General features: G+C 44.6%; 2 protein-coding genes across 5 annotated transcripts in view; one reads left to right on the top strand and one right to left on the bottom strand.

Annotated features, from left to right (window-relative positions):
• CLVS1 (clavesin 1) overlaps positions 1 to 4,497 on the top strand; it is a 198,848-nt gene extending 194,351 nt beyond the window's left edge. The window contains exon 6 of the mRNA XM_045998613.1: positions 3,293 to 4,497. Coding sequence (XP_045854569.1) covers positions 3,293 to 3,380 — 88 coding nt within the window. The 3' untranslated portion in view covers positions 3,381 to 4,497. The remainder of the gene's footprint in view (positions 1 to 3,292) is intronic.
• A 2,036-nt stretch (positions 4,498 to 6,533) lies between these two features.
• Positions 6,534 to 22,438, bottom strand: part of ASPH (aspartate beta-hydroxylase) — a 222,553-nt gene continuing 206,648 nt past the window's right edge. For all 4 annotated transcript variants that reach the window (XM_045998610.1, XM_045998609.1, XM_045998611.1 and 1 more), the window contains 3 exons: positions 20,314 to 20,405; positions 19,830 to 19,963; positions 6,534 to 7,274 (listed from right to left, as the gene is read on the bottom strand). In XM_045998610.1, coding sequence (XP_045854566.1) covers positions 7,124 to 7,274; positions 19,830 to 19,963; positions 20,314 to 20,405 — 377 coding nt within the window. In that variant the 3' untranslated portion in view covers positions 6,534 to 7,123. The remainder of the gene's footprint in view (positions 7,275 to 19,829; positions 19,964 to 20,313; positions 20,406 to 22,438) is intronic.

Below are 22,438 nucleotides of genomic sequence, written 5' to 3'. Positions count from 1 at the left end.
CAAGCTGGTCTGGGTGGTCTGGGCAGGCTGGAGGTCTTATAGGGCAGTGGCTGTCACTGGAGGCGGGGTTTCTGGTTTTATGTGCCTGAGTCAAGAGGTGAGCTGGAAAGAAGAGCTTAAGGAAAAATGGGGGACAAAAGTCAGTGCGTATAAGCAGGTGTGCAGTGAAAGGGCAGATCTTGGGGTCTAGCTGGTGACGAGAGCACTAGATAAACTTAAAGCCTCATTATGTGGACCAGGTGGGTTACATGGACACTGATGACTGCAGCAGACAGAACCAGAAATAGTATGTAGAAGCTGCAAAAAGACGGGTTTGAGTTCAGGGAAAGCAAGAACTTTCTTCCTTCTTTTTTTAAGATTTTATTTATTTGACAGATGGAGATCACAATTAGGCAGGGAGGCAGGCAGAGAGAGAGAGAGAGAGAGAGAGAGGAGGAAGCTCAATCCCGATGCGGGGCTCCATCCCAGGACCCTGGGATCATGACCTGAGCCAAAGGCAGAGGCTTTAATCCACTGAGCCACTCAGGCGCCCTGAAAGGAAGAACTTTCCAGTAGAGTTGCCCCTCTAGGGGCATGGAGGAGTGAGGTTCTCAAGTTGGATATATGTTCAAGAAAAGGCTGCATGGCCCCTTACTGGGTCAATCTCAATGGGTCACTGAGGTGTGTTGTCTCGCTGTGGCTGTGATTCCCTGGCGCTGTGGTAAAATAGAGCCAACTGGCATGAAAGAAGGGACGTGCAGTGTAAGATCTCTGAAGGGGGACAGCCATCAGTATCTTCCACTCTCCCGGGGGCCTGAGGACAAAGCTGGCAACTGTCAGGTGCCAGAAGGAGGCGGCCTGAGGAGGCAGTTGTGTCCCTCTAGTAGTCTTCAGACTTGTTTTAATGCATTCTGAATTTTCAGATTTTCTTTTTTAAGATCTTATTTATTTCTTTGAGAGCGAGAGAGCACTGAGGGAGAGGGAGAAGCAGACTTCCCACTGAGCAGAGAGCCTGACTTGATCCGAAGACCCTGAGATCAAGGCCTGAGCCAAAGGCAGCCACTTATTCGACTGAGCCACCAAGGCACCCCGGGCTTTCAGCTTTTCTGTTTCTGATATAAATCTATCACTCTACGCCACTGTCCACACACACACACACACACACACACACACACACACATCCCAAGCCCTTCGCTAAAGCAGGAGGAAATGCATAGGAAATGTGTAAAAGAACTGAGCTGGAGGGGCACCTGGGTGGCTCAGTGGGTTAAAGCCTCTGCCTTCGGCGTTGGTCATGATCTCAGGGTCCTGGGATTGAGCCCCGCATCGGGCTCTTTGCTCAGCAGGGAGCCTGCTTCCCTGTCTCCCTCTGCCTGTCTCTCTGCCTACTTGTGATCTCTATCAAATAAAATCTTAAAAAAAAAAAATAACTGAGCTAGACTCCAAGCTGGGGCTCCCTCTGCCCTATCCGAGGAGTAAATGAATCTATTTCACTTTATTTTTTAAAGAAGATTTTTGTATTTATTTGAGAGCGGGAGGCGGGAGGGGGAGCAGAGGGAGGAGAGAGAATCTTCAGCAGACTCTGAGCCTAGCACAGAGTTTGTTGTTGGGCCGGATTGATTTTTCTCATCAAAATCGACTGTTTGGAGACAACTGTATGCATTTGCTGCTTGGCTTCTTTAAATGTTCTGTGGTACATACACAGCCTGAATGGAGATAAGAATCTCAGGCAGAAAGTTATTTTTGCAGTGAGGTGGAAGGAACATTAGATCGTTCGGCTGAACAACTGCCACGGAGATCATAATAGCACCGCTCCTTAGGGTTGTGAAAATGAAGTAAGTTAATACATGTGAAGAACTTACATCGATACCAGGTGCATACAAAGCAAGTATTAGTGTTTGTTTATACTGTTTGGGAGTCCTTTCGACCACCTCCAGGATTAGCAATTTGCCAGAAGGACTCATGGGCCTCAACAAAGCTGTTACGCTCAGTTATGGTTTGTTACAGAGAAAGAATACCGATTAAAGTCGGCAAAGGAGAAAGGTGCGCTGGGCAGAGGGCAGGCACTCTGGACCCTTCGCACGCTGCCCAGTTGTCCTGACAGAGCTCAATTCTCTCGGCAATGTGTGACAACACGCACCAGGTGTGGCCAACCAGGGAAATTCACCCACGCCTTGGTGTCCAGGATTTTTGTGGGTAGGGAGGAGCCCGTCATCCAGACATACAGTCCTCAGCTCCTCCTTCCCCACCTGCCCCCATGAAAAGTCACACTGATATGGTGTGTCCCCACCCCCAGAAGTACAAAAAAGGTATTCACAGTTTATCACGTTGTTGGCATGAACTAAGGCATGGCCCAAAGTCTCAGGCACACAAAGACATCTCAGGTGGGGAACTCCAAGAGTCTGGAGCAGCCGGTCAAGGGATATTTGGAATGGGGAGGCTTTAGGTGACTCAGTTAACATGTTACTGCACATTATCAAATACAACCATCTTCTCAAGGCTTGAAATACTTTTTTTTTTTTTTTTAAGTATGTGACCATTTATTGAGTGTTCATCACATGTGTAGCTCTTATAACCTTCTCTCTATGAGCTGGAAAATAATTTGTTTCAATCCACGTTGTAGACCCAAAAAAGAAACTGTTATTATCCAGTCTGAGAGGACATATCAGAAACTACTATCATTGCAATAATGGTGATGCTAGAATGCTCCATACATTCTTAACTAAAATGCCATGTCAAAGGCTTTGTGAGCATTACTAGTTTCAGTCCTTATCAACAATTGTGGGAGGGAGGTAACAGTTGTGATTTGCAGGTGAGAGAGTAAAGGTGCAGAGAGTTTTAAGAACCCGCCCAAGGGCTCTTCAGTCAGTCAGGGGCAGAGTCTGCATTTACCCACCTGATTCCAAGCCTCATAGTCTTAACATCACACGCGATAGTTTGCTATGACATTGAAAAACAAGGGCTTTAAAAAGTATTAGGAAACATTAAAAAACTCCCAACAAGATTTATTTGATTTGATGCATCTCAAGATCCCCAGAATGTTTAGACACGGCGGGGGGGGGGGGGGGCAAAGTTGGGGCGAGAACACGTGTTGCTTTTACCGACAGAGATCTCGGCCAAGAAAATTCTAAGATGCCTCTCCCCATAAAAGGCAAAGAAAAGCAAGAGAAAGAGCGATACCAAAAGGAGGAAAATTATATAGTTATTTTGAGTGTTTTGATTCTTAAGGGGAGCATAAAATCTGAATGTTGTCCAAGATTCCGTTGCCGCCATGATCGTCTGTAATTGTATCTTTCTCCTTCCCATTTATTAGATCTCAGTCCGTGGTAGAAGCTGGGACACTGAAACATGAGGAGAAGGGAGAGAATGACAACACTCAGCCCCTCCTGGCTCTGGACTGAACCCCAAGTCACCCCGTGCTGTCGCAGATCGCCAGCCTGCAGTGGATCAGCCACCCGGGAAGCGCATGTGCGCAACGGACCCACTGGGACACGTGCGTTCCGCTTGACACAAGGCCCTCCACTCCCACCACCTAGTGATGACTGTCACCAGCCGTTGGTCTGAGCAGCCAAAGTTGAACAAAGACTTGAGAGATTTTTTTTTTTTTTTCCTTTTAGGTGAGGGGACTGGAGGTGAAGCAAGGCAGTCATAGCAACACGATTCCCCCTCCCCCATATTTATGGTATTAAATGAACTGCAAAAAAGAAAACTAAATTTGATGCACACACCTCATTAGTGCCAGGATTTTTCTGCGGTACTGCAGAGACCCACTCTAAGTTTTGTGACTTAAGATTAAGTGCATTTCCAAGTAGATATATGAGAAGGAAACTGTGCAGACCCAATTGTCAAGCTCAATGTAGTGCTAAGCCCCAAGACAGTAGTATCTCAAGTCATTTCCATTCTTAGTGAATTATTTTCTTTGACCTCATCACCAGCATTGATTGGATTGTTCAGTCCAAGGGCATGTCCTTGTAGGTCTGGCTCTTTACAGTTTGCTTATTTTGAGAACCTGCAAGAACAATTTTGATGTCACATCTCTTGTCAGGCCACCAGCTGATTACCATGATCTGGCTTAAAAAAAAAGACACACACAACCTGAAATACGATTATTTCATCTTAATAATGTGACTCCCCACAGGCAACATGAGATTGTGGAGGGAGGGGTGGGGCCTCATTGAAAACACGTCAGTGATTAATGGATCCATTCAAATTGCCCCACTTGGGTCACTACAGGCAAGAAGAGTGCTACAAAAGCATTTAATGCCCCCCACTCCCTCCCCGCCCTTCCCCAACCAGTTAAAGGTGTGGAGAACGGAGCTGGCTGTTGCTGAGAGGGTAGGTACCAATCATGGAGGAAGACTCTTAATGATGGCTAAATATGCAAGTACTGACAATAAGAGAAGATTAGGAATGCGGGAATAAATGCCAAAGATCATTTTATTTCTTTGTCTATTCTCCTTAGAAATGGGAGTCCCCAACTATCCATTCAAAGGAAATTAAATAGAAATAGACAGGTAACATAGGATAGGATATCCTTACTCGTGCCATGTTTCCCCAAACCCATTTGTGTTTAAGGCATCTCGTATCTTCCCAGCCATCCACATGACATGAGCATTAATCAGTATGACCAGTTGGTGCTCAATGTCAAATAAAAGGTATTTTAGTTGATGATGGGCAGAAAAATATGATTTTATGTTTTAAGGATTTGGGAGGGTTAAACTAAAAATTCAAAGAAAAGAGGTGATTTGACTGGCCATAATCATTCTCAGTAGATATTATTATTACTAATCTTAACCATTTATTACATCTCTTTCTCAATGAATCTAGTGTTTTAACTTTTTTTCTACTGGCAGAGGAGAATAAGAGACATAATTTTTGTATTCTACCCTTGAAATAAAATTGAAATAGAATTAAAAATATTTCTTGACCGACTGGATCATGGTATACATAAAACCCATTCGTTTTGTGTAGACATTTCAAATAACAAAACAGTACCAACTGAAATAACTCTACCCATGCAGTGACTGAAACGCTTTTCTTATATTCCATACGGAATTCCATAGGGAAGAAAGATAAAGTGAATTAGAAAATCCATGTTATGACCGGGTTTATAAAACAGTTGTGGGATCCAAGTATTTAAAATGCTACTGGAATCGATTATTGCCAACACTCTGAAACAGTAATAATTCTGGCTTTTCAATTGGCAATATGGAGAATCCTACTGTAGTGACCTGATTTTAAATACCATATTATAATTATTAAGTTAAGAGCTAGTTTTTACTCTATGCCATGACTTCATCAAATGAATGTAAGATGATGGTTTAACACTGACAACTTATACTTTAAATTTCTTTATGTGTATGCGATATACTTCCGAGAACCAAACTCAAGAAGGGACATGAATGTTATTACATGAGCATTGGATTGTATTGTCCTTTGTCAGTCATTTCTTCTGCTCAATAAATACTGAAGGACAAAACCCCTTTTGATTTTTCGAGAGCTTGGTTTTTCTTCCGGACTGGGGTCATTAATTTGGAGACTTTCCTCACATGCTTCTTCATCTATTTGAGTAGGACTGTTTTTGGCAAAACAGAAGGGAACAGGACAAATATTTTGCAAACCCTTCTACCTGGAAGCTAATGTCAAGCAAAAAGGGTACATTTCAATGGTAAAGAACTCTTTTTAAAAGAGATAAATCATCCTCCTCGTCCTTAGATGGAAAGGAAGCACAAGTGTTTTTTCTACCGATGAATGAAATCTGATAACCTGTCATTTCTTCAGCATTTTTGTTCATATTGGCTTAAAATTAGGTGCATGAGCATCCTTACATTCATATATGTAACATGTCTAGTTTGATTGGAAACATGAAATATTTAATACATTAATACCCTTCTAAATTAATAATTGGATCATCTTTGGAATAAGTAGCCAAGACCATTTTTCCAACAGTTGTTTCTAAGCTGTGGGTAAGATTAGAGCTAACCTGTGGATAACAACTACAACTGCTACTTCCAAGCTCTATTTAAATGGCAGAAGTTTCTCAAGCCAGGGAAAGAGAAGAGTCTTTCGAACCCTTTCAGAGAAGAAGGCGATCCTAAACCCAGGACCAAGATCCTGGCATTCATGGGCTTCTGCTCTGCCATCCTTCATATTTTTATAAAATTGTGATGGGAATCCATGTACAGGGATTTACAACAGGCAAAGAGACTCTGGATTCGGGGCCTGTCTCAGATGCCAAAGAGCCCAAGGAGCCCGATGTCCTGGCAGCTGCCTATCTGCCGCATCCAGAGAGAAAACTTTTACTTTGAGAAATGTTACTTTTTTTTTTTTCAGTTCTAATTCTTGGCATTAAAAAATTTTACTGGTGACACTTTCATGACTCAATCTAAAATGACTCTGTGTCCTGTTTCAGTGTGAAATGCTCCTCTTAGAAAGACAGCATCTCCACCATTTGCAAGGCGAGGAGAGACATTAAGACAACGGCTCTCAATGAAGATAAGAAAGCAAACAGACTCAGTGGGTGGGAAGCAGTACAGTTCACAGACATCAGCGTAATTATATCTTTCCCCTTTGTATTAGGAAAATAAAATTGCTTCTTTATGAGTGTCTTTTACTAAACAGAATTAAAAGAGGGAAGTCTGAGTTCACGGGGGAAGTCACCATTAAGCCAGCTAGAAGTAAAGCATTTACACAGCTTATTATTAAACTCAAAAAAAAAAGTAGTGGTACATGATGAAAAACATGGCCTAGATACCCTAGAAAAATATAATTGCATAGAAAAATTACAAACTGAAGTGATCTATTCACAGTTTCTACATGAATTCTCATTGTACACTGACTTAGGCCTCTTGAAAGTGGGAAAAAATATCTTTGGCTGACAAGGCAGAAGCCCTCACATCTTCACCGCAAATCAGATGATGAGTGCTGTCGTGGGATGAAGGACAGTGGGGGGGCTTTCAACGTGAATTGCAGCAAGGCAAAATATTCCATTTAGTGTCTTCTAACCCTAGGAGGAACCTTAGAATTGGGAGAGCTACCCATCAAGAGAATGATGGGCCCTCAAACTTGGAACATCTGTCCCCACACCCGAGGAGAGAGAGCCAGCAGTCAGCCTCTCTCCAGTGTCCCAAGCCTCTATGACATGCTAAATCGCAGGAAGGCTGTGTCTCTGCTGGGGTGTCAGCTCTGGGTGCCACACATCTACGATGAAGATCAGCCGGAAAGACGCGGCATCCTGCCACACCTCGTGCTCGAAAGAGTCGTCAAAGATGAGCACCTTGCCTTCTTCCCATGTCCTGGAACAGAAAAACACGAATTCAGAGGCCTGAAAGTCAATCCCTGGCTATGTGCAGATGGACACTTTCATGGTAACCTGTGGGATCTGACCAGGAAACTGGAACACGGAGCCGAGACTGATTCTTCCCTTGGTGATTAGGAAAGAATTTCAGCATTTTTACCATGAATATAGTTTTCAAAGCTCAGCCCTGAGAGTGTGCAACGGGCAGGCTACTCGTGATAAGGGCAGACTTATCACTGTGACCTTATCACAGGCCCTGCCATTATTCTTGGTCCAAGCCTAGGTGAGGCTTGTTGAGGCAGGCAAGCAGGCAAAGGTGTGCCAGGGCTACTCGTGCCCACGGGGACTTCCTGGTCAGTGACTGCATGCTATCCCCCCTGGCCTTTCAGAGAGTGTTCTAGACCTGTGGGTAGCATCTGGGCTCAGGCCTCTCAATGCCTTGTATGCTCTCTGGCATGGGGCCATCCCATCTCCAAGGGATTTGCTCAACCCTTTCCATTTGTTGGCCTTCCTTTTTATGGAAGAAAGTTCCATTTTATGGAAGGGCAGATTGGGAATGAATTTTGTTTCTATTTTGAATGTCACCTGCAGTGCAAGTGGGTTATCTTTGGAATATTTTAAGTCAAAGCCATGAGAAACATCCTTCAGGACCTCCAGCATTACTTCGTAAGATACGTGCATAGGAGCTAAGACCTAAACATTGTACTCGTCTAAATAAAGCAGCCAAGAGAGAGATGCGCAGGGGCAATTACACAGTGCCTTTCTAATCCAAAGAAAGTTTATTGCTGGTGCTACAGTTCTCCTCTTGTTAAAATAGGCATTAATTGCCAAAATGGTACATGCTGAGATCCATTTTTAAGATCAAGTTTTTACGAGGAAACTTTCTTTAGATATTGAAATTCCACTCAGGCATTTGAAATTTTATGTCAGGGATTAGCAAATAATTAAAATGATAGGATGGAAAATGTTAGCTTGATTTCAAGTTACTGCATTATCATAAGGAACTCTGCTTTCAGAAATAATATTTGTGTCTTTTTTATGCTCATTACTAGGGGATTAATCAATAGTAAATTAGGTAATATGTCATACTGCAGAGTTGCTCAACCTTGGCACTAGGGACATCTGGGGTCAGATAATTTGCTGTTGGGGGTCGTCCTGTGCTCTGTGTATGTTTGGCAGCAGCTCTAGCCTCTACACACTGAAGCCAGTAGTACATGTTCTCCCACCAAATCACGAGAACAAAAACTGTCTCCAGTCATTGCCAAATGGTGGCGTGGTGATGGGGGGTGAGAGGCAAATTTGTCCCAGACATATTGCATTAATCTGACAACAACATTTCTAAGTTATTTAAAGTAAATGATAAAGTAATGAATATTTGCAAGTTACGAGTTCCTTGGAATTGAGAATCAACCTCCATGTCAGCTACTGCCCCACTCTACACGTTGTCCCACATGCCTAGCCTGATACTTGCATTCAATAAACAGGGGCTGCTTAACTCTTCTGTATGATTCCTATTAAGGACCAAAGGGTTCTACGGGAGTTCTATCCAAGTGTAACCAAGGAATATGGAGACACAGGTACAAATGACAGAATATGTATTATTACAATGCAAAAACCAAACTTGGAAAAAATGGCAAAGTTAAGAAGAGGAAAAAAAAATGAAAAGAAAAAGGAAATGAAATGACCCACAGCTTACAGAGTTTGGTGGTGATTTTCTAGGTCTTGGAGTTATTGGCAGAACTGTACAATGTCTTATGGGTACCATGGACAAGCCTAAATATAGGCAAAAGGTAAGAGGGGGTGCTTTCGAGAGGGAAAGGCAGGACACCCATGTGCACAGCAGCTATACTCACGGTAGTCAAAAGGTGGAAGCAACCCAAGGGTCTACTGACAAATGAATGGGTAAGCAAAATGTGAGATATGCATACAATGGAATATTATTCTGGCTTACATTAAAGGAAGTTCAGACAATGCTACAACATGGATACTGTGACCTTTTGCTATGTAAAATAAAGCCCTCATACAAGAACAAATATTGTGTGATTCCACTCAGAGACGGTATCCAGAGTAGCTAAATTCACACGGACCGAAAGAACAATGGCGAGTTGTGGTTTAGTGTGCACAGGGCTTCAGTGAGATGAAGAGTCCTGTGAAAGGACGGGTGCCAGCGATGGCAGCACGATATGATCGTACGTAATACCACTGAACTGTGCATACATTTAGAAATAGGGCGGTAAATGTTACATTCTGTGTGTTTCACCACAAATGAAATAGGAAAAAAAAAAAAAGGCAAAGGCAAAGCAGAGCATGTGGTAGAAGAGAAGGGGAGAGAAACAGCAGAGTGCAATAATACTGATGTGAGGATTAGCGTATGACCAGCACATAGAAAATACTCAATTAACAGTGGAGAACATAGAACAGAGGAGGAAGGAAAATACAGGAAGAAATAGGGAAAAGATGAAAGAAGTGGTAATGTATGGAGGTGGTATAATGCTATCAAAAATAACCTTGGTGGGGCGCCTGGGTGGCTCAGTGGTTAAATGTCTGCCTTCTGCTTAGGTCATGATCTCAAGGTCCTAGGATCGAGCCCTCCATTGGGCTCTCTGCTCAGCCGGGAGTCTGCCTCTCCCTCTGTTCTCTCTCACTTTTTGCTCTCTCTGAAATAAATATACAAAATCTTCAAAAAAAAAAAAAAACCCACAAAACCTTGGCTATGGATTTGCCTTCATTTGAGAAGATGAAAATCTTGCAAGGGGGTCCGTGAGATATCAAAAATCTTCCATAGAATCTGCAGTATACACTTGTGCTGAAATGACAAGTGGTTCTCAATGTTTTCTGAGTGGCAGAGACTCCAGAATCTACTTAAAATATAGGAAGTAATTTAAAGACCCAAAGAAAATTCTAGGTTGTGCAGACTTTTATTTTTTCACTAGATTCTGATAGGTGTAAGAAAGCCAAATGCCCTGATGAGACAATTTTTGTTAAAGATTTTATTTAATTATGAGAGAGAAAGAGAGAGAGAGAATGGGGGAGGAGAAGAAGGAGAGGGATGAGGGGACTCTGCACTGAGTGTGGAGCCTGATGCAGGGCTCGATTTCAGGACCCTGAAATCATGACCTCAGCTGAGATGAAGATCAGACGCCTAACCAACTGAGCCACCAGGTACCCCCAAACCATTTTTTTTAAGCAAAAAATCTAGGAGGTATTCCAAAGAGTTGGATTCCTTTAGGGCCATCAAACTCATGGGGTAGCGTGTCCCATTATCTTCTATTTGCCCTTCCATTTTCTTTCCTACATTTTCCCAGAAAACAGCAAAGATACCCAATCATTTAACGTAGATTCCTTTTGAATACTTCAAAACTACTGTCTTTCCAACACTTTCTGAGAGTTAAAGTGACAAAAAGTGCAGCCCTCATTAAACTCAAAGCAAAGAACAATAAAACCCCATCCACGCAATATGCAGGCTGAGTGACTGGGGTTAAGAGAGAGATGCTTTTCCACCAAACAAGATAGAGCTAAAGAAGTCAAAGGTCTTTAGTTCTCTTCCAAATCACAAAGACTAATCCTTGCGAGGCCAAGAAACAGTATTCAGGCCACTTGCTTTGTGAGCAAAGCTCTACCACATGAGATTAAATTATACTCAAAGTATGATATGAAAACCTCCCTCTGAAGAAAAGATTTCTCAGGGTGGCCTTTCAGCTTCCTGACGGTGCTCCCATGGCCTTTCTCTGAGGATTCGGAAAAGCAGGACTGGAGCGGGGATACTGTACCTTCTCCCCAGAGAGCTACCTCCTCTGGCCTTCAGAGTGTCTTACCACTACAAGAAGAATGCCTCTCCCTGGTTTGCAAAGGATACGAGACTATCTGGCCAAAGACAAAGTGATATCATAGGATTTCTCAATTTCTCAAGTTGTAATTAACGATCCCGATAGACTGGTGGCAGTAGGACCTAACAACCAGAACTGTGTCACGGAGTTGTCGTCAACATTAATAATGCTACTAGGTGCTTACAGAGTCTTCCACCTAAAAACTTTATTGGTCATATCTCAGGGATCTTTGCTAAAATGTTCTGAGGTAGGCAAGGGACATGGTTCTAACTTTCCAGCAAAGGAATCATATGGAAGTGAGTGATACCGTGATTCTGTGGAAGAAGCAGAAAGCAGAAAGCAGAAAGTCACTAGCTTTGCTTCATCAGAGCCCAAACTTTGACTCAAGATCTAGATCAAGGTTTAGATGAAGACTAGGGGATATTCTGTGTGCTGGGAGCTGCTGTGCTGAGGTGGCCTGTGAGGCATTGAAAAAGCTGAGTGGAATACAGAAAAGGGTCAAAGAGCTCAGGAATGAGGCTACTTAATACAGTGCTTATTAATTCTGATCTATTGCAATCTCTCAGTTCTGACTGCATTAGAAATCCTGGCACCTACTAGAATTGAAACGTAAAACTCCTCTCTCTATACTTAACACATTCAGACAGAAACAGTCACGCACACATTCTCTATCTATCTATCTGGAGAAAGCACTTTTCTGAGTCTACGGCACCTGTGTTCTCATTCTGACAGCTGCAGTTAGCCATGTGATAAAGCACTTCACGTAGGGGCCTCAGTTTCCCCATCTGTGCAATGACAGAGGTGGATAAGATGGCATCTAAGGCTCCTTTCAGCTCTAAAATTCTCTATAATTCTCTGAGCTAAGCTATAGGTTAGGACTTTAGTCTTCATATTACATTTCACAGGATATATTTAAACAAGCTTTCATCTGAGAAATGGGTTAAGCATTTGCTATTTTATTTAATGTCAAAATATGAATTCCAATAAAGATGGCTAACTTCACTAAGAGGCCCTCTTCCCAACAGACTGTGTACGTTTGGACCTCTAGTGTTATCTCCCAACCCCTCGCGGAAGAGGCCCCTCCTGGCGGCCATGGGGCTTCTCTCCTCTCCACAGAGGCCTGGGGATTCCAGATTATGCCCTCCTGCCCACCCTGCGGCTGCCTCTGTGGCTTTCCCGTCTTGGGTCCCAGCTCAAGCAGTAGCAGAAGGCTCTGTCTTATAGCTGAGAAAGTCAAAAAAAGGACAAGGAAAGAGAAAAGGCAGAAGAAAACTCATAGGACCTCAGATGGGATGCCACCGCCCACACCCCAAGTACCTCTAGTTCCAGTGTAGGGGCACGGGAGGACAAGGGGAGATGCAGGAGTTGAGGGGGTGGAGCTATCAGCTGTCCTCCTGCCGGTCCTCCTTTCTCCGGCGCCCCCCCAGGCCCCATGCCCATCAAACCACAGTCTCCAACTGTACCTGTACCATCCCTGCGCCAGCTCGGGCCCCGCACACCCTTGGTTTCCTGTCTTGTCCCCTAGCTCCTTAGAGTCCCACCCCCTCCCTGTCAGAGTGCTCATTCCGGGTTACATGAACCTTCTCCAGTGGTGGAAGAGGGCTTGGTCTCACTCCCTGGAATGTAAGGGACAAAAGTCCCAATTTCTGCAGCAACCGAACAACAGGACAGTAAAAGACAAGTACGCTGAGTGCACCTGGCACATAGTACTCTGTAAATATAGTCCCGAGGGCATCCCTATGGATTGCTTTGAAACTCAAAGCCACAGAAAGATATGCTTTTATTCTTTTCCCATCTCATAGACAAAATTAAGGCTCAGACAGGTTATGCAAGTTGTCTAAAGATTGTGAGGTAAAAGATTTGGAGGGCTGGCCCAGGAACCACCTCATCATTTCATATTGCCATTGCAAAATGGATTCCAACTTTTCCAGTTTCTCAACGATCAGTTCAACAGACAAAATGCACACGATTCATATTCTGTGTAGGACCCACCATTTCCTGTGGGGGTGTCGCTGGGTATCTGTGTGGACAAATGCTGTCAACACACCATGCCAACCAGAATGGGGACTAAGAAGATTCCTCTGATGTTTTTATTTTTTTTTTTAAAGATTTTATTTATTTATTTGACAGAGAGAGAGATCACAAGTACGCAGAGAGGCAGACAGAGAGAGAGGAGGAAGCAGGCTCCCTGCAGAGCAGAGAGCCCGATGCGGGGCTCGATCCCAGGACCCTGAGATCATGACCCGAGCCAAAGGCAACGGCTTAATCCACTGAGCCACCCAGGCGCCCTCCTCTGATGTTTTTAATTCACCAAGTTGCTCAAGGAAAGGAAGAAAGAGGGCAAAACGTTATCTATTCAATAACAAACCTTCGGGAAAGCTATCTGGTTAAAAGGCCATTCTCAACCTGCAACCCCAAATGGGCACTCTTGAATGGTGACTTGTGGATGAGGGCATGTTATGGTTAAGATGGAAGATGGTTCTGTTTTGTGAAACAGAAGAGCTGGGATTCCGGGGAAAATCTTAAGACTTGATCTTCTTGGATACTTTATAAAAACCAAACAAATGTTGCCTATGAACAATTCATGGTGGCTCTAAAAAATTAAGTCTTTCTCTTACTGTTAATACTTTAGTGGGCCTTCCCCAGGATCTTCCTAATTAGAAACTTGAGAGATTAATGAAAAAAATATGCTATAGACTACTTGAAGTGTGTTATGGTAGAGGGCCATTATTTCTACAGCCATGGAGAGAGGAACTAAATGACTTCTTGCCAATTTGCAATGCTGACGTGAATGCTAATGCCCATTTAGCTAGTGTGTATTAGTCTTGTCTAGTATTTCAGGCTGGCCATTTGTAGGCAATAATGCTGAGTCTCCAGGAGAGTCACACAGAGACTCTTTTTTTTCCCTGCAGCCTGGTTCTACCACATCCTAGATGTCCTCTGGGAGACTCAGTACAAAGAATTCCTGTCTGGGATTGTCCAAAGCTCAAACCACTTGGCCATGCCGTGAGGGTAAGAATTAGCTGCGACTTGCCAGTGGCATGTTTATCCACTGGCTCAAGTTCATTCAGCTTTGGACCCAGGTCATAAATGAGTTCATTTGACAGACGGCAAAGCATGGCCTGTCAGGGGCGACACAAAGGGCCCGAAGTGGAGACTCTCCAGCTGCTTTCTCTACCTTGCTGTCTGGAATGAAAAGCAGCACTCACAGTGATTTACCTTTTAAAGATTTATTTATTTGACAGATAGAGATTACAAGTAGGCAGAGAGGCAGGCAGAGAGAGAGAGAGGAGGAAGCAGGCTCCCAGCCAAGCAGAGAGCCCGATGCGGGGCTCGAACCCAGGACCCTGGGATCATGACCTGAGCTGAAGGCAGAGGCTTTAACCCGCTGAGCCACCCAGGCGCCCCTGATTTACCTTTTAAGAACAGGATGATCTTAATTTTGTAACCACCTTCACCAAAACCCGGAAAGCCCAGAATGGATATGGGTAGGCTCAGGTCATGATCTCAGGGTCCTGGGATCGAGCCCCACATCGGGCTCTCTGCTGAGTGAGAAGCCTGCTTACCCCCCTTTCTTTGCCTGCCTCTCTGCCTACTTGTGATCACTCACTCTCTCTGTCAAATAAATAAATAAATAGAATCTTAAAAAAAAAAAAGATTTTACTTATTTATTTGACAGAGAGAGTGAGAGAGAGCATGAGAGGGGAGAAAGTCAGGGGGAGAAGCAGATATTCCATGGAGCTGGGAGCCCAATATAGGATTCGATCCTGGGACTCCAGGATCATGACCTGAGCCGAAGGCAGCCGCTTAACTGACTGAGACACTCAGGTGCCCTGTAAAATAGAAATTTTAGTAATGCCTTAGGATAGTCATGAAGATTGATAAATTAATGTGCGTGGTATCCTCAGAGCCGCTTCGCAAGCAAGCACGCTATTTATCATTCCCGTGTTCTTCCCCCTCCTCCTCACGAATCATACATATGCAGGTATTGAGAAACATGTGGGCATATCTCTGAGTATCCAGATCAAAAATAATATTGACTTTTTCTGTCGTACTTCTCTGTGTTTTACAAATAATGTACAAGGAATGTGCATCACGCATCAGTTTTACAGTCAGAGGGCATTTATGAATTTTAAATGATCATTTTATTTATATTGATAAAAGACTGCCTCCTGCAAGCTCATCTTCAGATAAAAATTGCTGCGCTATGTTTCACAGGGATGGACTATTTAAACAACACGGGTGCTAGCAGGACTCACGCAGCCCCGGAGAAACAGTGATGTGATTATTAATACCTGAGAACAGCAAAGCACAAATTGTTAAGAGTAAACTCCTCTTTCGAAAGTGGAGAGGCTCTGAAAATTGCTTCCTGTTGCCTAGCACAAGGAAGCCTGATTTCTTGGTGTATGTGTTTCTCTTTCCACACTAATAGTATTCCTACAATAACAGCATGAAACTTCCTGGTTTCCTGTTGCGGTCTTTCTGTCTTCAGAGTTTAGAAACTGCCTGTCTCCTCTTCAGATATCTAGCCATTTTCACTGTAAGCATTACAGAGTACTTTAAGGGACCCATGTCTTTTAGGAAAAACACTGTTTTTGTAATGAAGTACTTCACCTGACCCAATCACCCTTGAGTGAAGGCTTAACTGAGGATGAGAACTTAACACAATATAAACAACAAGAGAAGGGGCACAGAGAAGGGGGTTGACCGGCGATCATGATGAGGCTTATGGGCTCTCCAGGGCCAAGAGAACCAAAAGCGTTTTATTCTCTGCAAAATGGGTAAAAAAGATATGGTCCATATACACAATGGAATATTACTCAGCCACCAGAAAGGACAAATACCCAACTTTTGCATTGAGATGGATGGGACTGGAGGGGATTATGCTAAGTGAAGCAAGTCAAGCAGAGAAAGTCAATCATTATATGGTTTCACTTACTTGTGGAACGTAAGGAATAGCATGGAGGACATTAGGAGGAGGAAGGGAAAAATGAAGGGGGGGGAATCAGAGGGACAGACGAACCATGAGAGACTATGGACTCGGGGAAACAAACTGAGGGTTTCAGGGGGCAGGGGTTGGGGGATGGGTTAGCCTGGTGATGGGTATCAAGGAGGGCACGTATTGCGTGGAGCACTGGGTGTTATACACAAACAATGAATCATGGTACACTACACCAAAAACTAATGATATACCGTATGGTGACTAACATAATAAAAAAATTATAAAAAAAAATAAAGAAATTGGCAACCTCAAGAAAGAATGAAAAGACCAAGGGAGGGCACAGAGAATCTCCTAAGATACAAATTAAAAAAACAAAACAAAACAAAACCGCCATCCTGGCCCAACTCTTGGTAGGTGGGTGGAAAGTCCTTATTAATAATCACACAAAATCCACAACCAGCAAGTTATGGTTATCAACAGGAACTTCCTGTCACGTGAAGTCGCTGGTATTTTAGTACAGCGGAAATGGAGGGGCTGCTGGGTTAACCTTCTTGCTCAAGCGCAGCCTCCACCTGAGTGGCAGGGCTGGGGCTCCTTCCGGTAGGTGAAGACAGTTCACCTAATCAGGCTTCCGGCTTGAGGGGAGGGGTTGGCAGTCCCCTCCTTTGTCAAGAGCGGTCACTGGGTGTTTGCTAGGAGTCTGGGGGGAGGGGGACAAACTACGCATGTGCTGCTGGGACCCCTGTCCCATGGTTGTGCTGGCGGTGAGAGCCCTGCTCGGCTTCTTGTTTAAGCCTCCAGCACTGCCCACCTGCTCCCCTTCCTCGCCGCCACAGAGGTGCCCTCAGCCTGGGTCTCTCATTGCCTCACGGCCACTGATGACTAGGATCGGGGCCTGTCTGGCCTTCTCTCTACCTATTTCTCAATAGACTTTTGTCTAGTGACTTTTCCTGAAGTATCTATAAGCAGGACGGATTGGAAACTAAAAAAAAAAATAAATTGAGAGGAGGAGGAAGGGAGGGAGGGAAGGGGAGACAGAGACAGAGACAACAAACAAGTCTATAAGCATGAGGCAGTACTCAAGGAACAGGCCTGGTGCTGGTTGCCGTCGTCACTGCCCATGGTTATTTGATCTTGTTCCCTAGCATTCTCTCTGTATTCCCAGGGTCCCCCACCGTGTCCCCACCCTTCTTCCCCTTGGTGGACACCCTGCAGACCCAAACAGAGTTCCCAAAGGCTTGATAAGATCCATTCCATCTGGGGAGGAACCACTCCCTGTTCAGCTATCTCTGATTCTTGTCCTGGTCCTGCCAACTGTGGCCTCTGCTGCCCCGTCTCCTTGTTGGTTCTCCTTGGTCTTTCAGCCTTCTAAGTGTGGATGTGTTTACAGAGTCTCAAGCTTCCTCCAGAACCTCCTGCTAAATCTGTCCCTTGAACCTTTATATCTAGACTTGACTTCTCTCCTGAGCTCCAGCCACCTCCTGGATGTTTCCACGACTGTGTTCCCACAGCAACTTAAATCAAATGTATATAAACACGGAACTCACTATCCATTTCCCTGAACTTGCCTCACACCTCCCAAGATCTGAGTATTTGCTAAAGCATCAACAGGCTCCTACTGACTAAAATGGACAGCGCCGAGTCACCTTGAACTTCCCCTCCCTTGCACCGCACTTGGGATTCACTTGAGTTAGTCTTCACATGTCCCGCACCTGCTTGTTACGCTCCCTTTGTTCCCAGCATCCCGAGTCCAGCTCTTCTTGGGTGGGCTGCTGTGACGAGCTGTTAACTGTTCTTCCTGTTTTCCCCACAGCTTTCCCCCACGGCTTCCAGAATATCTTCCTGACAAGGCTCCGATCCCACTCGCTGGTATTCGAAGCCTTGTATGATTACACTTCCATTCCACTCGTTCACTTTCCGACTTACTCTGTCTGTGCTGCTGAAGACTGTGAACAAGGGGGTGGCTCCAGTGTCTTGGAGGGCTACCTAAGCCAACCAAAGCCTAAGCCAGGGTCAGTGCCCTTGATTCTGAGAAGGTGAGGTGAAGCGCAGCCAGTCACAAACAGCCAACCAGCCGCCCCCAAACAAGGCAGCCACTTACACTGTACCCAGTCAAATACTTGCTATGGAAACCCTGCCCCCACCTACTGTCCAGGCACCTTCCTAACCCCCTTTTGTTTGATACTATCTGATGTGAATGGGTGTACGCCCAAATCAACTCTTGAAAATTTTAACGGTTTACCTACACGACAGTATCTACACTCTCGGTTGCAGAAATCACTCCATATTCTTCACATGTGCCCTGTAATTTCTGGTTTCTGCGCCTCTGCAGATCCTGTTCTTTTAGCCTGCAATGCCCTTTTCCCCCAGCTTTAGATTTCCAAGCGTTCCTGTCTTTAAAAATCACTGCTGTCAAGATTCTCAAACCCCAGCAGCAAACGTGCCACTTGCCCATTGGCCCATCTGTAGCATTTTTTTTTTTAAATATTTTATTTATTTGACAGAGAGAAATCACAACTAGGCAGAGAGGCAGGCAGAGAGAGAGGAGGAAGCAGGCTCCCTGCGGAGCAGAGAGCCTGATGCGGGGCTCGATCCCAGGACCCTGGGATCATGACCCGAGCCGAAGGCAGAGGCTTTAACCCACTGAGCCACCCAGGCGCCCCCATCTGTAGCATTTTTATCTCTGCCTCTCTTACAACTCACAACATCTGAGCCTGTACTATGTCCCTGATAAGCCACGTCTGGCAGGGAAAGGCCCCCCGATCAGATTCAACTTTGAATCTTTGCCATCCAGGTCCAGGGTGGGTAGGTCTCTGCCAATAACCAAACGAACGACTCAGGAACAGCCCCTTGCATCTACTGAAGTCCATGACAAATGCCCAAGAAGGCAACAACTTGGTTTCCAAGCTTATAGCTCGTAGAGATTAGGCGAACATATGCTAATTGATAAAGAGCATGGAAGATAAAGAACAGGATTAGGGAGAATATACATGTACACGTTCTCTTAAGTCTGAAAAGAGGCTCCTTTTTAGGGACTGACACTGGATGTTCGTAATGGGTTTATTCTGGACGGGTGAAAAGAGGGGCCTTCTGGCGGGGGAGGGAGTAATCGTATTAGGACGGCGAAAGGCATGGGGAGAATGGCCTAACATTCAGCAGGTCCCATGCCGCTAGGATGTGGGCTCCGTGCTGTGTGTGCATTATTTCACTTAATCCTACAACAATCCTGCGAAGCAGAGAGCATCAGTGCCAATTTTATAAGGAAGGAGGTGAAGGCTCAGGGGGGATTAAGGAACTGGGCAAGGTTATGCAGGATTAGGTGCCCGAGTGGGGCTGGAAACAGGCAGCCTGCTTCTGTTGCACCACACTGCCTCCTTCTGAGCAAAAAAACCGAAGTATTACTGGGTATTTTCTTCAGGAAGGGGGACTCTTTGCACGGATGAACCAACCACTCAAGCTGCAGAGCAAGAAGCAGGGCTTGGGACGACATAGCCAGCTCTGAATGCAAGTCTGCCCGTCTAGAAAGAAAAGCGAGGAGGCTCTTCACTGAGTTGAGAGCGGTGTGCAGAGGAATGATTAGGGAGGGCGGCCCTGGAATGAGGGGGTGCCTCTAGACTAGCAGAAAACACAAACATGAGCACAGGTTCGACTCTAGATGGATGTCACCCATCCCGGCCTCTTTCAGTTACAAAGGAAGAGAAATAAGCCAACTGAACATAGATTGCTTGTAATGAACACTCAGCCTCAGAGGCGGTAAGAGGGACAGTGATGGCAAGAGACGTACTTGGTCTCGTTGGCGCAGCGGATCTTGCAGCCTTCCTTGGGAATGACCAAGCCCAAATGCATTCGGAGCCTGCAGTTGGTGGGCCCCGTGTGCGGCCACACGTGCGTTCCCGGGTGCATGACCGAGTATTTGATCTGTGCAGAAAATGGAACAAACTGGTCATCCATTTATGGAGGGGTAGAGGAAGTGCTCAATTAAAGTGACAGGATAAAATTCGTGTCAGTTTGAATTTGGACCTTTGTTAAGACTCAGAATTTATATTCTTGTCTTACTGCTTTGATAAGGACTCTCATTTTCCACCAAGCGCTAACACTGAACATTTCCTGCCCTCAATTCTGACATCGACCACAAGAAATTAGGTTTCATTAAAAAGTGAAAAAAGACGCCTTCGTGGGGCCAGTAACAGCTTCTTTATAAAGGTCAGCACTCCCTTATTCCTAATAATGAACTATGTTCTTCCCGTGACTGAAGACATGCTTGGTACCTGTCCTCTTCTGCATCCTGTCGTCTCGGGAAATTTATCTAGTAACGCACAGGTTTTAGGAGCTCCTTTACAGGCATTTTCATTTTTTCTTCCTAGAACAAGACATGATAAAATCATTGCTAGAAACAAATCACAGTAAAACTCTACCTCGTCCCGTGTTGACCAGACGCAATCTGTACTGGCACCCTCACTAGGAATGAGAAGGCTAAACAAACACAAGAAGGCAAAGTGTTACAGACAGTGATTGGCAGAAGAAGGACCAGCAATCTCCACCCAGTGTCAGACTATTTGACTAAGGCTGTCGACCAGGCAAGGAGAGCGTTGAATATTTACTCTTCTCCCTGTGACAGGTAGAATATTGGCCCTATCCCAAGGGTGTCCGTGTTGTAAGCAGGAGCCTATGAGTAGGTTATGCTATATGGCAAGGGGAAACAGAGATTGCAGATGACACTGAAATTTCTAATCAGATGACCTGAAAATAAAGAGATTGTTTTGGATTAACTGGATGGGCCCCATGTAATCAAAGTCTTTCAACAGGGAAGAGGGAGACAGAACAGAGTGATACAGGATGAGACCTGACAGGCCATCGCTGGCTTTGAAGATGGAAAGCAACTGCAAGCCAGGGAATGTGGGCAGATTCTAGAAGCTGGAGCCTCCAGACGTAATAGAGCACTGAGGACACTCTGATGTAAGCTCAGTGAGACCACTGCTGACTCCTGACCTCCGGAACTGTACATTAAATACATTTGTGTCATTAAAAAAAAATTATTTATTTGGGACAGAGAGGCAGAGATAGCGACAGAGAGCATGAGCAGGGAGGACAGGGAGAAGCAGATGTCCCGCTGAGCAAAGAGCCTGGATGTGGGGCTTGATCCCAGGACCCTGGGATCTGATCTGAGCTGAAGACAGGTGCTTAACTGACCCAGCCACCCAGGTGTCCCAAATTTGTGTCATTTTAAATCCTCTAAGTTTGTGGTAATTTTTTAGAACAGTCGCAGCAGAGTCTGTAAAGAAAAAAAAAATAGCTTATATTTCTAACCTAAAAATATGTTTCCAGGACTATATCAAAGAGTTACTGCAACATTTTAAATTGGAGTTTAATATATTTTTCGTTGTACAGATCATACTTCATATGTCAATCAAGTATAGGATTTAAGAAAAGAGGGGAAGAGATGGTAATGAGAGATGACCAGAGATGACGTTTTCTATGACTAGCTGTGTCGGGAACACAGATTTTAGGACACGGTCTTAAACATCCTGTACTATGCGGATTTCCTCACCACTGACAGAATAACTGTGTCTTAGGGAAGACATGCTCGGAAAGGTACACAGAATTATTTGCTCTTACGTAGGAGTAAAACAATGGATTTTTTTGAAAGATAGAAAAATTTTAATTCCCTACTCAATATTCTTAGGAGGGGCTGCTACATCTAAAGCTGAATTTAATCTTATTTAATGTTGGTTGTGTCCTAACATAATCATACACAGAGAATAAAACGAGAGTTACAAGGGAGGCAACTTAAAGGTATTCTCCTCAAATGGACCTCAGTGTTTTAGAACACAACTTTAATACGTGTATTAGTTTTTCCTAAGTAAACTTTTTTGCCCCTTGAGCAAAACGTTAGTTGCTGTTTTTAGGGGTTAATGGAGTACCCCTGGTGAGTTGAATGACAAACACCAGTTTGACCAAGTAGATGCCTGCCTGTGTCCTCAGAAAGCATTGTAAAGCCTGCTTCCCATGCCTTCCCTTACACAGGATCTGGGGATGGCTTGGCAGATGTGCCCAATTCTGGGTTCCAGGCTGTGCAGGCAGCAGTTGAGGGAGGCCTGGAGGCTTGAGGAGGAAGCAGAAGTGGCTGGACTTTCCATGTGTTGTACCTTAATGAATGGGCACCCAAATGGTCTGGGTGTCACTAGGACTGCCACTTGGTCGAGACTAAAATAGAGAGAGCATCTCTAGCTATTTAGACACACACGCCTTTCCTAGTCTTGTAAACACATCCTCTCTGTAGGGGGTTAGCTGTTTAGTAGATGCTTGACCTTCCTGGATCACCACTGGTAGCTTTAAGGATTCACATGGATGGTGATGATTTAGAAATGCAACAACAGGGGCGCCTGGGGGGCT

The sequence above is a fragment of the Meles meles genome, chromosome 1 (genome assembly GCF_922984935.1).
Source record: "Meles meles chromosome 1, mMelMel3.1 paternal haplotype, whole genome shotgun sequence".
NCBI lineage: Eukaryota > Metazoa > Chordata > Mammalia > Carnivora > Mustelidae > Meles > Meles meles.
The sequence above is the reverse complement of the archived record's forward strand: the minus strand, read 5'-3'. Positions and strand labels throughout refer to the sequence as shown.